Source organism: Pelodiscus sinensis, chromosome 22 (assembly GCF_052426305.1).
Source record: "Pelodiscus sinensis isolate ZL-2025 chromosome 22, ASM5242630v1, whole genome shotgun sequence".
Lineage (NCBI taxonomy): Eukaryota > Metazoa > Chordata > Testudines > Trionychidae > Pelodiscus > Pelodiscus sinensis.
Genome location: NC_143073.1, coordinates 22,188,521 through 22,203,261, shown reverse-complemented (window position 1 = coordinate 22,203,261; position 14,741 = coordinate 22,188,521). Strand labels below are relative to the sequence as shown.

The 14,741-nt window shown below is 60.8% G+C and overlaps 1 protein-coding gene and 1 long non-coding RNA gene across 2 annotated transcripts; one reads left to right on the top strand and one right to left on the bottom strand.

Annotated features, from left to right (window-relative positions):
* Nucleotides 1-837: 837 nt before the first annotated feature.
* LOC142819491 (uncharacterized) lies at nucleotides 838-2,390 on the bottom strand. Its single transcript, XR_016347708.1, has 3 exons — nucleotides 2,234-2,390; nucleotides 1,751-1,816; nucleotides 838-1,042 (listed from the first exon to the last, which is right to left on the bottom strand). It is a non-coding gene; the product is annotated as an uncharacterized LOC142819491 (long non-coding RNA).
* A 2,202-nt stretch (nucleotides 2,391-4,592) lies between these two features.
* On the top strand, nucleotides 4,593-14,328 carry LOC142819486 (tapasin-related protein-like). Its single transcript, XM_089772738.1, has 5 exons — nucleotides 4,593-4,599; nucleotides 10,406-10,729; nucleotides 12,684-12,974; nucleotides 13,464-13,559; nucleotides 13,975-14,328. The coding sequence occupies exons 1-5, from the start codon at nucleotides 4,593-4,595 to the stop codon at nucleotides 14,157-14,159; spliced, it is 903 nt and encodes a 300-aa protein (XP_089628864.1). The 3' UTR covers nucleotides 14,160-14,328.
* Nucleotides 14,329-14,741: the final 413 nt, after the last annotated feature.

Here is a 14,741-nt window from a genome sequence, read left to right as displayed (position 1 = left end):
GGACACTGTGCTGGATGGACCTTTGGTCTGACCCAGTCTGGCCGTTCTTATGTTCTTATGATATGGCTAGAACTGGGAATTTCCTGTTCCTGTGTCCCGCTGGTTCATGGCCTCAGACAGCAGCAGCCAACCCTGCTGGGGTGTCAGCCTGGTGTGGGGCTAGCTGGGGAATGACTCCTGCCCTGCACCCAGCCAGGGGCCTGAAACCTGCCGGGGAAAAGCCCACAGAGCATCAGATTCAAAGGCAGAGGGGTGGGCGGCTCTGGGACCGGGACTCGGGCTCTCCCCTGGAGGGGGCGCCAGCTACACTCTGGCTACTCAGGGCAGGGGCTGGGTCGAGGAAGCTTTGCGGGTTCAGGCTCTTTGTGAGTGGAGCTGCCAGGGGCCAGGAAATGTGGGGGCCGGTAACAGCGAGGAGGCTGCACTAAGGCTCTTGGCCACCAGGAGGCGCTGTGGCCTGGTGCGCAGCTGGGGAGCCCAGGGAGGGGATGCTGGGGGACTGTGAGCCAGTCAGACGGGAGTAGGGGAATATTGGTGCCCGTTACTGGCCAGTGCAGGGACTCAGGGCAGGTCGGACTCAGCGACACTGCAGCAGAGCGGTCAGGGGGAAGCAGCAGGGCATAGTGGTTAGAGCGGGTTGGGGTGAGCCAGGACTCCTGGGTTGTGTCCCAGGCTCTGGTAGGGGAGCAGGGACTGGGGCACAGAACCAGAGGGCTGGGACCCCTCCGTTCCATTCCCAGTGCGGCGCTAGGGGGCGCTGTGCTGCAGGGGCAGAGCAGCCCCACAGGGCCTGGCAGAGGAGCACGTGGACATGGGAACAAAGAGGCAGACGCCAGGTCTGGGCAGACAGTTTATTGGGCTACGCAGAAAGATTCTGCCCGAATCCTTCGCTCGGTCCAGGCTGGCTGGGATCCGCTCGCGGGACGGGCTGGGGAGCCTCACGGGGCCCGGGGCAAAGGGGTCACATCGTGCAGCAGAAGCCAAATCCGCCGTTCCGAGGGCAGCAGTTATAGCAGAAGCGACAAACGTAACCCGGAGGCTCCTGGAAGGGATGGAGAGACCAGAGTGAGGCCCGTCACCGAACCCTGATTCCTTCTCCCAGGCCCCTTTCCCAACCCAGAGCCAGGGGCACAACCCTGGAGTCCTGACTCCCAGCCCCTGCTCTAACCACCAGACCCCACTCCCCTTCCACAACAGCAGATAGAACCCAGGAGTCCAGACTCCCAGGCCTTTTTAGTTGCTCTAACCACTAGACTCCACTCCACTTGCGGATTTTTTCTGAAATGAGTATTCCCGTGTGGAATTGGAGGCAGAGTTTGATCTCGTCGGTGGTGGGGTCTAGTGGTTACATCACTGTCTGGAGAAAACTAGGAGGCTGGGTTATTTCCTCACAGACTGACCACTGCTTCCCCCTGCTGGGCAGGAGACAGGTTTGGTGATAGGTACTTGCCCTGAGATACTGTTCTCCTTAACCCATGTGATACAGGGGGTCCTGAAATTTGGAATTCACCGCCAGAGAGATACAGGGATCAACCCCTGGGATTCCTTCCCACTGCGTTTCCTGGGGTGAGCCTGTGGAACCCCCTGCCACTGGATATCAATGCCTGGGATCTCTGGGATATTTCAGCCATTAATCTGCTGAACCATCAGCCACAGCAGGTTACTGGCTGAGCCCCTGGCTCATACCATCCCCTCTCCTCTCCCACCCTTCCCAGCAGAGACACAAGCCGAACCCCCGCCTGCCACTCACCGCTTCTCTCTTCACCAGCCCCTTGGACTCGCCTCGTCCTTCCTCCACATGCTGGGACTCCGGGCCCTGGCAGAGCGGGAGAGCAGGGATCACTGGTGCCCCACGGTGTGTTTGCCCAGCAGCCCCTGCTCTGGAGGGGTCCCAGGGAATGTAACGCCCGTCCCCAAAGCGCGTCCTGAGCGCACAGCTGGGCTCTGTTCCCAGCGCTGGCAGGAGAGCAGGGGCTAGTGGTCAGAGCAGTGTTGTATCCCTGGTTCTGGGAGGGGAGGGAAGCCCTTGGCATTAGAGCAGAGGGGCTGGGGAGGGCTGAGGGGCAGGACCACTCAATTCCATTCCTTGCTCTGCTGCTGACCTGCTGTGAGTTGCCTGGGCAGTGCCTCAGTTTCCCCTCCTAGGTTTTACTGCATGGAAGACCTTTGGGGCTGGGCCAGGCTCTCTCTGCCGGTGGGGGCAGCGGCAGACTGGACCCGGCTCCCCACTCACCCCCGCCAGGGACGCTCCACGGGCTCCCTCGGCACAAAGCAGGGCCACGCCCAGGAACAGGGCAGCCAGCATCTGGACTCGCATCTTCTCTCGGCGTTGGGTCTCGTCTGGGAGCAGGCGAATGGGGCCGAGAGCCACAGGGGCCTGGATTTATACCCTAGCCCGGCGCCCTCATGTCAGGGGAGCTAGGGATGGGAGGGAAGAGGGGGGTTCCAGTAAGGCAGGGCTGGAGCAATCTTTTAGCTCCGATCCACGTCCTTATGGGAAAGACTCCTGGGGTTACGCAACATGGAATGTTTTTACCAAACCCTCCTGCCTATAACCAGGTGACAACACCCATCCCCCGGCCAGTCCTGGCTCCCAGCCCCTGCTCTGCCCAACTGGAGTCCCCAAAGTGGGGTAGAAGTTCCCAGGTTGCCAATTTCAGCTGGACGTATTCCTGGAATCTTCAATTCCCGGAAGCATCCTGGTCGGCTCAGACCCCGGAGAACCCAGGAGCCTGGCTTTGACCGTTACCCTCCACTCCTCACCCGGAGTTACATTGAACCCAGGAGTCCTGATTCCAATTCCCTTTAACGTCCTTTCCCACCACACCAGTCTGGGCTCTGCTTTGGAGGCCGCGGGCCAGTGTGTTGAGGATTGGCCACAGATTTTGACGGACTCCCTGTTTAACTTTGGTTTATAGGGTCTAAAGGATTGGCCCAGCTGGCTCTTTGGGTGAGATCCGAGGTATCAATTGCCCTGGGACTGTGGCTGGTCCTTTGGGACTGGGAGAACCTGTCTGGAGCTGGTGAGATGGGTTAGAACCTCTCCCCTGTGTAAGGTGGGGCTGGGTGGGCTACAGGGAGCACTGGAGTGTCTGAGGGGAGGTGGGGGGCTGGGTTATAACTTCTCCTCTGTGTAAGGGGGGGCTGGCTGGGGCACAGAGAACACTGGGGTGTCTGAGGGGAGGTGGGGGATGGGTTATAACCTCTCCCCTGTGTAAGGGGGGGCTGGCCGGGGCACAGGGAACACTGGAGTGTCTGAGGGGTTGTTTCTGCAGCTTCTTGCTAGCCAGTGTGGGGAACACAAGTGCTCTGCGGGGCTGATTTGGAGAACCCCCAGCACTGGGCTGTAAGTAGCTTTGGCACTGAGCAATTCATCCTGATTTGACCCTCTCAGCGGTGCCCCCAAACCCGCGCTGTTACAGCTTCATCTTCCCTCCATGGGATGCCGCCAGGCCCGTCTCTGGGAGACTGAGGCACGTTGTAAATGGCTAATGGCTGCGCTCTGTGCTCGGCGCTAGATTGCTGGGCGCTGGCGTTGCCTCCTGACAGGATGTGACCGCCTCCGCCTCGGCAGCAGGGCGGGGGCCATGTGGGCTCGGGTGGGCGCATCGGGCCCTGCCTCAGAGGGGCCGTGCAGGCCCAGCCTGGCACCATCACTGACCCACTGAGCTGTGTTCGCCAGCAGGGCAGGGCCGCGCGGGGCCTTGGAGCGCTGCAGTAATTGAGCTGACGGCCCTGACAGCCACGCCCACATCGCAGGGGCTGGGCCTGTGCTGGGGTAGCCCGCGGGACTCCCTGCCGCAGGATGCAGGAGGGGTCGGCCCCCGGGGCACCCTGCTGGGGGGGGAGTTATCAGGGTTAACCTGCAGGTGTCGGTGGTAGGAGCAGGCGAGGCTCCGGGCCAGGAAGTGCTTGGGCTGTTAACTGGTGGGACCCCTTCACTCTGGGTGTTCGCGGGTTCACTCGTGGGACTCCCGGCCCTGGGGGATGAGTTGGGGTCCCCCAGGAGTCACACCAATGGCAGGACCAAAGGGGATCTCCCAGCCCTGTGCCCCGTTCTTCCCTCAGACCAGTCGGTGGGAGGGCATTTGCCCCTTGAGCTTTGCACTGGAAATGGCCCCGCTCCCCAGACACCCTGCAATGCACAGGGCAGGAGGCCCCGTTTCTCAGACACTGTGGGGGGGTGAGGGGCAGAGAGCAGAGCCCCGGCCCAGCCCAGGCCTGGCTCCGAGGAGGGCCCAGGGGTTAATCGTTAACCAGGCGTGTTCCGGTAACACAGAGATCCCGGCTCTGGGGCTGCAAATCTGGGAAGGCCCCGCACCGGGCCAAGGAGGCTGGAGAGAAGGTTCCGGGACTCCTGGGGGCTCTGGGGTGCTTCAGCCCCCCAGGACGTCTCCGGGAAGTGACGATGACGTTTTAATGAACGATTCGGTCGGGTGATGTAGCCTCCAGGAAATCGGCAACCCTGGAACTTGCCCCTAAGTTTGGGGCGGAGGGATCAGAGGGGCCAATCAAGGACTGGGAGCCAGGACTGGCGGGGGGATGGGTGTTGTCACCTGGTTACAGGCAGGAGGGTTTGGTAAAAAGGTCCCATGTCGCGTAACCCCAGGAGTGTTTCCCACAAGGACTTGGATCGAAGCTGAACGATTGCTCCAGCCCTGCCTTACTGGAATCCCCCTCCCCTCCCATCACCAGCTCCCTTGGCACGAGGGCGCCCAGCTAGGGTATAAATCCAGGCCCCTGTGGCTCCCGGCCCCATTCGCCTGCTCCCAGAAGAGACCCAACGCCGAGAGAAAATGCGAGTCCAGATGTTGGCTACCCTGCTCCTGGGCGTGGCCCTGCTTTGTGCCGAGGGAGCCCGTGGAGCGTCCCTGGCGGGGGTGAGTGGGGAGCCGGGTCCAGTCCCCGTGTGTCAGGTGCTGCCCCCACAGGGCAGAGCCTGGCCCAGCCCCAAAGGGCTTCCATGCAGTAAAGGCTGGGAGGGGAAACTGAGGCACTGTCCGTGCAACTCACAGCAGGTCAGCAGCAGAGCAGGGAATGGAATTCAGCTCGTCCTGCCTCTCAGCCCCTCCCCAGCCCCAATGCTCTAATGCCGAGGGCTTCCCTCCCCTCCCAGAACCAGGGATACAACCCTGCTCTGACCACTAGCCCCCGCTGCTCAGCCAGCTCTGGGTTTAGAGCCCAGCTGTGCACTCAGGATGCGCTTTGGAGATGGGCATTATGTTCCCCGGGACCCCTCCGGAGCAGGGGCTGCTGGGCAAACACACCGTGGGGCATGAGTGACCCCTGCTCTCCCGCTCTGCCAGGGCCTGGAGTCCCAGCACGAGGAGGAAGGACGAGGCGAGTCCAAGGCGATGGTGAAGAGGGAAGCGGTGAGTGACAGGCGGCGGCTCGGCTTGTGTCTCTGTTGTGAAGGATGGGTGAGGGGAGGCTGCAGTGTTAGCTGGGGGCTAAACCAGTAACCTGTTGTGGCTGCTGGTTCAGCAGATTAAGATTTATAGTGGCCAATAGATGGACTGCGATAACGTCCAGGGGCAGGGAGTTCCACAGGCTCATGCTAGGAAAGTGTGGGAGGGAATCCTGTGAGTGCACCTCAATATGTCCTGTGACCATGAGTTCCACAGCTCAAGACGAACGCTCTGGGTTAAAAGTTTCAGAGGGGGAGCCGAGTTAGTCTGTAACAGGAAAACCTAAAAAGCAACCAATTGTCTGGTAGCACTTTATAGACTGACAAAACATGTCGATGGGATCATGAGCTTTCGTGGGCACAACCTACTCCCGTCATCTGAAGAAGTGGGCTGTGCCTAGAAAAGCTCATGATCCCATCGACATGTTTTGTTAATCTTTGAAATGCTACCAGTCCAGACTATTGGATGGTTTTTAAGTTGTTACTATGGTTTAAGGACGGCAGGATGCTACCTACAAGCATCTTTCCTGCCCAGCAGGGGGCAGCAGTGGCCAGTGTGTAAGAACATAACCCGGTCTCCTTTTCACCTCACAGCGATCTAACCACTACACCGCATTACTCCCCTCTTTCTGCCCTTCCCCCAACAATCAAAAGGTGCCTCCAATTCCATAGGGGAATTATAATTTGGAAAAAATTCTGCAGGTGGAGGGGACTCTGGTTGTTACAGCAGAAAAAAGAAGCTGGAATAAGGACTCTGGGGTCGTGCCCCCAGCTCTGGGACGGGAAAGGGGCCTGGGAGAAGGAATCGGGGTTCGGTGAGGGGCCTCACTCTGGTCTCTCCATCCCTTCCAGGAGCCTCCGGGTTTCGTTTGTCGTTTCTGCTATAACTGCTGCCCTGGGAACCGTGGATTTGGCTTCTGCTGCACGATGTGACCCCTTTGCCCCGGGCCCCGCGAGGCTCCCCAGCCCGTCCCGCGAGCGGATCCCAGACAGCCAGGGCCGGAATCTCCTGCTCAGCCCAATAAACTGTCTGCCCAGACCTGGCGTCTGCCTCTTTGTTCCCACATCCACGTGCTCCTCTGCCAGGCCCTGTGGGGCTGCTCCCCCCCCAGTAGCACAGCGCCCCCTAGCGCCGCACTGGGAATGGAACGGAAGAATCCCAGCCCCCTGGTTCTGTGCCCCAGTCTCCCTCCCCTGCCAGAGCCAGGATAGAACCCAGGAATCCTGGCTCACCCCACCCTGCTCTAACCACTATGCCCTGCTGCTTCCCCCTGACTGCTCTGCTGCAGAGGCCCTGGGTCTGACCTGCCCTGAGTCCCTGCACTGGCCAGTAACTGGCAACAATATCCCCTGACCCCGTCTGACCGGCTCACAGCCCCCCAGCAATCCCACCCCCACTGCCTGCATGGCCACAGCACCCCCTGGTGGCCAGGAGCCTACGTGCAGCCTCCTCGCTGTCACCAGCCCCCACATTTCCTGGCTCCAGGCAGCTCCACTCACGAAGAGCCTGAACCCACAAAGCTTCCCCGGCCCAGCCCCTGCCCCTGAGCAGCCAGAGCCGAGTCGGCGCCCCCTCCAGGCCCCGGTCCCTGAGCCGCCCACCCCTCTGCCTTCAGCGCCGATGCCCTGTGGCTTTTCCCCAGCAGGTTTCAGGCCCTTGGCTGGGTGCAGGGCAGGAGTCTATCTCCAGCCAGCCCCACACCAGGCTGAGGCCCCAGCGGGGTTGGCTGGAGCCGACTGCGGCCCTGAACCAGCAGGACACAGGGACGCTCCCTCTGAGCAAGAAATTCCCAGTTCCAGCCACGTCCACTCGCAGGGCTCAGCCCCGGCCGATCAGCAGAGCAAACACCACTTGCTCATCGGGCCGTGTGGGGCCGGCTGGGCTGCCGTGTCTGACCCACGCGCAGGGGGCTGCTCAGAGAGGCCTGCAGGCACAGAGGGGGCAGGTGCAGCAGGCTCTGGGCTGGGCCCGTTCCCTCCCCTGCCCCGAATCAGGCACCCAGACTGCAGGGCCATGCTGAGTTCGCAGGCTGGGGGCCAATCTAGGCCGCCCGGCGCGGTGACGGCTCAGCCGGTGTCTTGCTGAGAACAGCCCCGGCCGCAGCCTGCGGGCGATTCCCCGGCCCCCGCCCTGGAGCTGGGACCCGGCTTCCCTGAGCGGGGCTGGCAGGCCTGGGGGAGCCGCAGAGCTGGGGCCGCACGTCTCTGGCTGCCGAGGGCGGGGGCTGGTCACATCCTGCCGGGGCCACGCCTGGGCCCGCGGCTCCGTGTTACTAGGTCAGGTCTGACAGCCAGCGAGGCTCAGACATCGGCCTGGGCTCCTCTGGGCTCCTCCCCCAGCTCTCCTGGAGCCCCCACTCCCAGCCCCCTGCCAGCCCAGCCCCCCACTCCCAACCCACAACCTCCCACCAGCCCCCCACTCCCGACCTACAGTCTCTGTCAGGCCTGCCCCTCATCTCTCAACCCACAGCTCCTTGCTAGCCCTGCTGTTGACCTCCTCCACAGCTGTGCTAGAGCCCCTCACTCCCACCCCACTGCCTCCTGCTAGCCCTGCTTTCAGACCCCCCACTCCCGACACACAGTCCTGAGAGCCCCCACTCCCGATCCACAACTCCCTCCCATACCTGCCCTCAGAGCCCCCACTCCTAACCTACAGCCCCCTGCTAGCCCCCACCTTGGCCCTGCACACACGGCTGTGCTGGTGCCCCATAGTCACAGGAGGTGGGCCCAAGCGCTGGGGTTGGAAGCCCAGGACCAGGTGGGTTCCTCCTCTCCCAGTGAGAAGCAGAGAGCCTCAAAAGAGGAGAGAGAAGCAGCAGCAGGAGGAACAGGTCCCAGGTCACTGTCTGCCTGCTTTAACCACTGGACCCCATTGCCCTCCCAGAGCCAGGCACAGAACCCAGGAGCCCTGACCCCCGCCCCCCTCACCTACCTCTGCTCCGACCAGCAGGCCCTGCTGCCCCAGGGGGAGGGGAACCTGGGGGCCTGGCTCCCCGGCTGCAGCTCTCAGCCCAGCCCTAAGTGGGTGGGTGCGGGGTGAGCCCGGCACGTGACTGCAGCGGGGAGTCCCTCTGCCTGGCTGGGCCCGGCACACACCAGGCTCCTGCCAGCGACCACCATGCGGCTGCAGCTGGGCTGCCTGGTGCTGTGCAGCCAGCTCCTGCCCTGGGCTTCCGGCTCCCTCCCAGGTCAGTGGTGCCCTTCCCTCGGGGGGCGGGGGGGAAGAGGGCTGCACCCCCAGCCCAGGGGTAGGAGCCATGATCAACGTGGGGGCTTTGTGCTAGAAAGCTGGGGTTCCAGCCCCGACTTTAGATGGGGAGTGGGGCACTGTGGTTAGAGCAAGGGGGGCTGGGTTCCAGGACACCAGGGTTCCAGCCCCAGCTCTGGGAGGGCTGTGAGGAGTAGTGGTTAGAGCAGGGGGGGCTAAGAGCTAGGACACCGGGGTTCCAGCCCCAGCTCTCAGAGGGCAGTGGGGAGTAGTGGTTAGAGCAGTGGGGGTTGGGTGCCTGTTTGCCTGGGTTCTAGCCCTGGCTGTGGAAGGAGAGTGGGGTGGGGACTCAGGTGCACCCCGTGTTTGTCTCTTCTGACTATGGCTTGGCCCCTACGTTGTCTCTGCCCTTGTCTACACTCGGCCGCTGTCCCAGGGTAACGCGTCTCTCCCCAGTCAGAGCCATTCTGCCCCGCAGGGGCCGGTACCAAGGGGCTCACGCCGGGACGGCTCTACCCAGGGGGAGGGAATGAAGCGGTTTGGCCGGGGGCGATTTCCCCTTAGCAGTGGGAGCAGCGTCCCTGCCCACGGACAGGGCTGGGGACCCCGCCGGGGAGGAACAGGGCAGCAGGACGGGGTCTGGTCCCAGCCCCCCTGCCCGGCTCAGCTCTAGGCCTGTCCTGTGAATGGGCCCAGTAGCTGCAGCCTCCCTGAATGATCCCTTCCCCATTCTCCCCCAGGGCAGGAGCTCTCTCTGCCCCCTTCTCCCCACTTTTCCATCCCTGGCTGCTTAGGAGCCAGGCAGGGGGGCGCTAGGCACAGCTGAGCGGCCGGTGTGGGGAGGGTTAGTCTGTCAGGCATCAGCGGCCGCCGCCGCGCTGCAGTCAGAGCCGGAAGCCAGTGGGGGGGGGGGTCCCCGATTTCCCCCTTTCTGGGTTTGCAATTTTGGCCTTTGGGCATTCGGCGCCCACCCTGGCTTTCTGCAGCCTGACACAAAGCCCAGCCGGCATCTGAACGGCCGCGAGCCCGTGGAAAAGTCCCGGCTTCCACGTGTCACACGCAGCTGGACACAGGTGGTGGATCTACCGGGGGAGGGGACTGCAGCACCCCCAGCTTGGTGGGTTTCCAGTCAATGCAGGATTTCTGGTTTGGGTCAGTGGCTCCCAGCACCCCCGTGGTGCAAATTGTTCCAGCCCCCGGGCAGCTTGGGAAGTGACGCATGTGATGTCTTGGGGAAACTGAGGCCAGTGTGGTTAAGAGACTTGCCCGATATCATATGGAGAGAACCCAGGAGTCCTGATTCCCAGCCTCCCCCAATTCCAACCCGCTAGACCCCACTGTCCTAAGCCAGGGATGGACCCAGGAGTCCTGGCTCCCAGCCCCCGCCCTTCACTCCAACCCAGCGGCTCTCAGTCTTTTGTAGTGGTCACTCCATTCACACAGCAAACCTCGGAGCGCAACCCCCCCCCCCCTTATGTATTAAAAACCCATTTATATATCTTTAACACTATTGTAAATGCTGGCGGTGAATGAAGTGGAGCTTGGAGGCAGAGACTGACCACTCATGGACACCCTCCCCCACATAATGCCCAGTTTGAGAGCCCCCGTTCTAACCCATTAGACCCCCCCGCATCTCCTGGAGCAAGGGATAAAATCCTGGAGTCCTACAAGGAAGGTGCACTAGTGTCATGCTGCAGAGAGTCCCACAGATAAGTCCCACGAACATCTGGAGGCAGTGAGTTCCGCAGGACCCCTACTCTAGCCCCACCCCCGTGCTTGTGTCTCTGCAGATGCCAGCTTCACCGTGCTTCAGTTTCCATCTGAAGTGGGCGTCATCCAGGGCGCCAGCGCCACCCTGAACTGCACGTTCACCCAGGGGCTCTCCCCAGGCAAGGGCGCCGTTTCCTGGTCCCGAGTTGGGCCTGGGGGGGAGGTCACTGTGCCCCTGACAGCCCGCTTCATGCTGGCCTATCCTGACACCTTCCTGCACAGAGGGGAAGGGACGCTGGCCATTGCCAATGTGAGCCTGGAGGATGCTGGGAAATACATCTGCCGGGTGCTGCTGTGGGGCACCGGGGAGGCGCAAGGCAACGGGACGCAGCTGCGTGTTTACGGTAAGAGCCCTTCGTTCTTTGGGCAAGGGCGCAGGATCACAGCCAGGGCTGGGACCGTTGCCCCACACTGGCTGGGCAGTTCTTGTGGCTGCAACATGGCTGTCCTCCTGCCAGCCCCTGCTGGACGGGGTGAACCCTGCTCTGCCTGTGCTGCCTCCTGCTGGAAGGGGTGGGAACTGGTGTGTATCTGATTGGAGGTATCTCCCACATTGTTCCCCTCCACCCTGAGGAAAGGTGTGTGAGAGTGCCCCCTGCTGGAGGAGATGGGACCTGCAGTGTGTAGGTGATTGGAGGTATCTCCCACTGGCCCCCATCTCCCTAAGGAAAGGCGTTTATGAGGGCCCTCTGCTGGTGGGCACAAGAGCTGTTTCATGCATATGAGATTAGAACCAGCAGCTATCATAGAATCATAGAATAATAGGACTGGAAGGGACCTCGAGAGGTCATCGAGTCCAGCCCCCTGCCCTCAAGGCAGGACCAAGCTCCGTCTACACCATCCCTGACAGATGTCTATCTAACCTGTTCTTAAATATCTCCAGAGAGGGAGATTCCACCACCTCCCTTGGCAATTTATTCCAATATTTGACCACCCTGACAGTTAGGAATTTTTTCCTAATGTCCAATCTAAACCTCCCCTGCTGCACTTTAAGCCCATTACTCCTTGTCCTGTCCTCAGTAACCAAGAGGAACAAATTTTCTCCTTCCTCCTTGTGACACCCTTTTAGATATTTGAAAACCGCTATCATGTCCCCCCTTAATCTTCTTTTTTCCAAACTAAACAAGCCCAGTTCATGAAGCCTGGCTTCATAGGTCATGTTCTCTAAACCTTTAATCATTCTTGTCGCTCTTCTCTGTACCCTTTCCAATTTCTCCACATCTTTCTTGAAATGTGGCGCCCGGAACTGGACACAGTACTCCAGCTGAGGCCTAACTAGTGCAGAGTAGAGCGGCAGAATGACGTCACGAGTTTTGCTTACAACACACCTGTTGATATAACCTAGAATCATATTTGCTTTTTTTGCAACAGCATCACGCTGTTGACTCATATTCAACTTTTGGTCCACTATGACCCCTAGATGCCTTTCCGCCATGCTCCTTCCTAGACAGTCGCTTCCCATCTTGTATGTATGGAACTGATTGTTCCTTCCTAAGTGGAGCACTTTGCATTTCTCTTTATTAAACCTCATCCTGTTTACCTCTGACCATTTCTCTAACTTGCTAAGGTCATTTTGAATTATGTCCCTATCCTCCAAAGAAGTTGCAACCCCACCCAGTTTGGTATCATCTGCAAACTTAATAAGCGTACTCTCTATCCCAATATCTACATCATTGATGAAGATATTGAACAGTACGGGTCCCAAAACAGACCCTTGAGGAACTCCACTTGTTATCCCTTTCCAGCAGGATTTAGCACCGTTAACAACAACTCTCTGACTACTGTTATCCAGCCAATTATGCACCCACCTTATCGTGGCCCTATCTAAGTTATATTTGCCTAGTTTATCAATAAGAATATCATGCGAGACCGTATCAAATGCCTTACTAAAGTCTAGGTATATGACATCCACCGCTTCTCCCTTATCCACAAGGCTCATTATCCTATCAAAGAAAGCTATCAGATTAGTTTGGCATGACTTGTTCTTCACAAACCCATGCTGGCTATTCCCTATCACTTTATTACCTTCCAAGTGTTTGCATATGATTTCCTTAATTACCTGCTCCATTATCTTCCCTGGGACAGACGTTAAACTGACCGGTCTGTAGTTTAGACAAAGCTTCTTGAGCAAGAAGCCTGCAGTCTAGACGTAGCCAATCAACCCCCGTCCTGGGGCCGTGCCGGAGCTGGCACCCCCTAAAGGGCAAAGGGTCCAGAACCCATTCCAGTCTTGCAACATCTTCATGACTCTTTCCCAAGATGCGACCGTTTGATTATTTGTGTCCCCTTTCACTCCAGCCCCACCATCCCACCCAGTTATCTCCCTCCAGTTCCACCCGAAGCCAGAGCCGAGATGGAGCCTGATTTGCAGAACAGCTGGTTTCTACCCCCCACCCGCCCAGCTCTCCTGGTACCAAGGGAGCATCCGCCTGCCCCCAGCCCAGCCACTGAAGCAGTGTGAGGACCAGACCGGGCTCCTCTGGGCTTCCACCACCCTAGGCTTGCCTTCCTCAGGACCAAGCACCACCTACACCTGTCAGGTGGGGCATCTGTCCCTCCAGGAACCCCTGAGCACAGACTACACCTATGGTGAGTAGGGGGAGACCAAAGCTTGTCTGGCTGCAGGGAGTTCCACAGGCTGGCCCCCCTCACGTCTAGTGGCAGGGAGGCCAGTGGGCTGGTCCCACTCCTATCCAGTAGCAGGGAGGCCCATGGGCTGGCCCCATTCATGTCCACTGGCAGGGAGTCCAGCAGGCTGACCCTACTCACGTCTAGTGGCAGGGAGTTCCACAGGCTGGCCCCCCTCACGTCTAGCGGCAGGGAGTCCTGCAGGAGAGGGGAATGGGGATGGGAACAGGTCTGGGGAGAGCTTGAGACAGAGCATCTCAGGCACTGACAAGCCGGGGCGCCTGCCGCAGGAGGGGCTGCCGGGCTGATGGGTTCCAGCAGCAAAGGGGAAGGCTCTGGGCATTGGCCCCACATACTCAGTAAAACTCATCAGCCTGGGGAGAGACCCCACTGGCCCTGGGGCTCCGGGCATCCCCTGCGCCCCTTAACCCTGGGCCTTTCCCCTTCCAGACCCAGAGCTCCAGGAGCACCCCTCCTTGATCGCCGGCCTCAACCTGCTGAAGATAGCGCTGCTGGGGGCACTCAGCCTGGGCGTGGGGTTGGCTGGTAAGAGCCTCCTGCCCCTGCAGCCACCTGGGTCCCTTCTAAAGCTGCCGGGTAACCCCCTGGGGCATTGGACCCCAAAAGCAGGGGTGGGGGCTGTCGGGGCAGGGGACTGGGACAGGGGACCTTCCCCTCTAGGGGCGCTGTCTTTGATGCAGCCCCAGGGATTCAGGGACTGGGACACGGGGCCAGCTCTCATCCAGCCCCAAGGCAGAGGCCTGAGACACGGGGCCTTTCCCTCTAGGGGGCGCCGTCTATCTCTTACATGCACCCCACGCAGGAATCACTCCCTGCAGTGTGTCTGAGGTAGCTGGGGTTGGATGCTGGGGGCCAGACCCATGGATGGGCGGTTGGGCTGCAGAACGGCTGGATTCCCCACCACGCTCACGCTCCCTTTCTTCTTGGTCCTTCCTTCTAGTGTGTCTGAGGCCCAGCCTAAGGTGCTGCCGCCCACGCCCGAGGGGGAAGGCCCCATCCCAGAAGGAACCGCTCCGGTCAGTGCTGGGACTCACCCCCAGAGGGCGCCCTTCCCTGGGGTCCCCGTCGTCAGGACCCGCACTGGCCCCTTGGGTTCCGGGGGGCTCAGGAAATAGACGGAACTAAGGGGGCGGGGGGGGGGGGACTTGGCTGGGTTATATGGGGGGGAAGAACCCAGGAGTCCTGACCAGCCCCCCCCCCCAATCAACAGCTGCCACTCCCCTCCCAGAGCAGGGGGAGAAGCCAGGAGCGCGGGCTTCCAAGGACTCATGGGGAGTCAGGGTGGGAGGAGGAGGGTGAAGGACTGGGGTAGGGGGCGGGGCAGGTGGGCGAGGTTGGGGGGAGAGTGAGGGTTTAGGCAGAGTGGACAAGAGCGCCCCCTAGAGGGTCAGCTCCTCCCACACCCACTGCCTGCCGGGTGCCCAGGCCGAGCTGCGCCTGTCTCTGATCAGCCTCTGCGCTGCAGATGGCACATTCCTAGCAGTCTTCACATTCCCGCTGCGGCCCCGGCCCTTCCCTCCACGCGGCAGCCAGCCAGCTGCCCCTTGCCTGTGCGCTGCTTAGCATCTCGCCGCCTGACAGCCCCTGGGAACGCCGGACCCCGGCTGCCCCTGCGCGCCATTTCCCTGGCACGGGCTGCAGGAACCAGGACACGAACCCCCACATCCTGGCCAAATGCCCAGCCCCCCTTGCACTGCTGTGTGGCTG

Coding starts and splice junctions, on each gene's coding strand:
- LOC142819486 (XM_089772738.1), top strand. Junction 12,975..13,463: donor GAGCACAGACTACACCTATG/GTGAGTAGGGGG, acceptor TTCCCCTTCCAG/ACCCAGAGCTCCAGGAGCAC. Junction 13,560..13,974: donor CCTGGGCGTGGGGTTGGCTG/GTAAGAGCCTCC, acceptor CCTTCCTTCTAG/TGTGTCTGAGGCCCAGCCTA.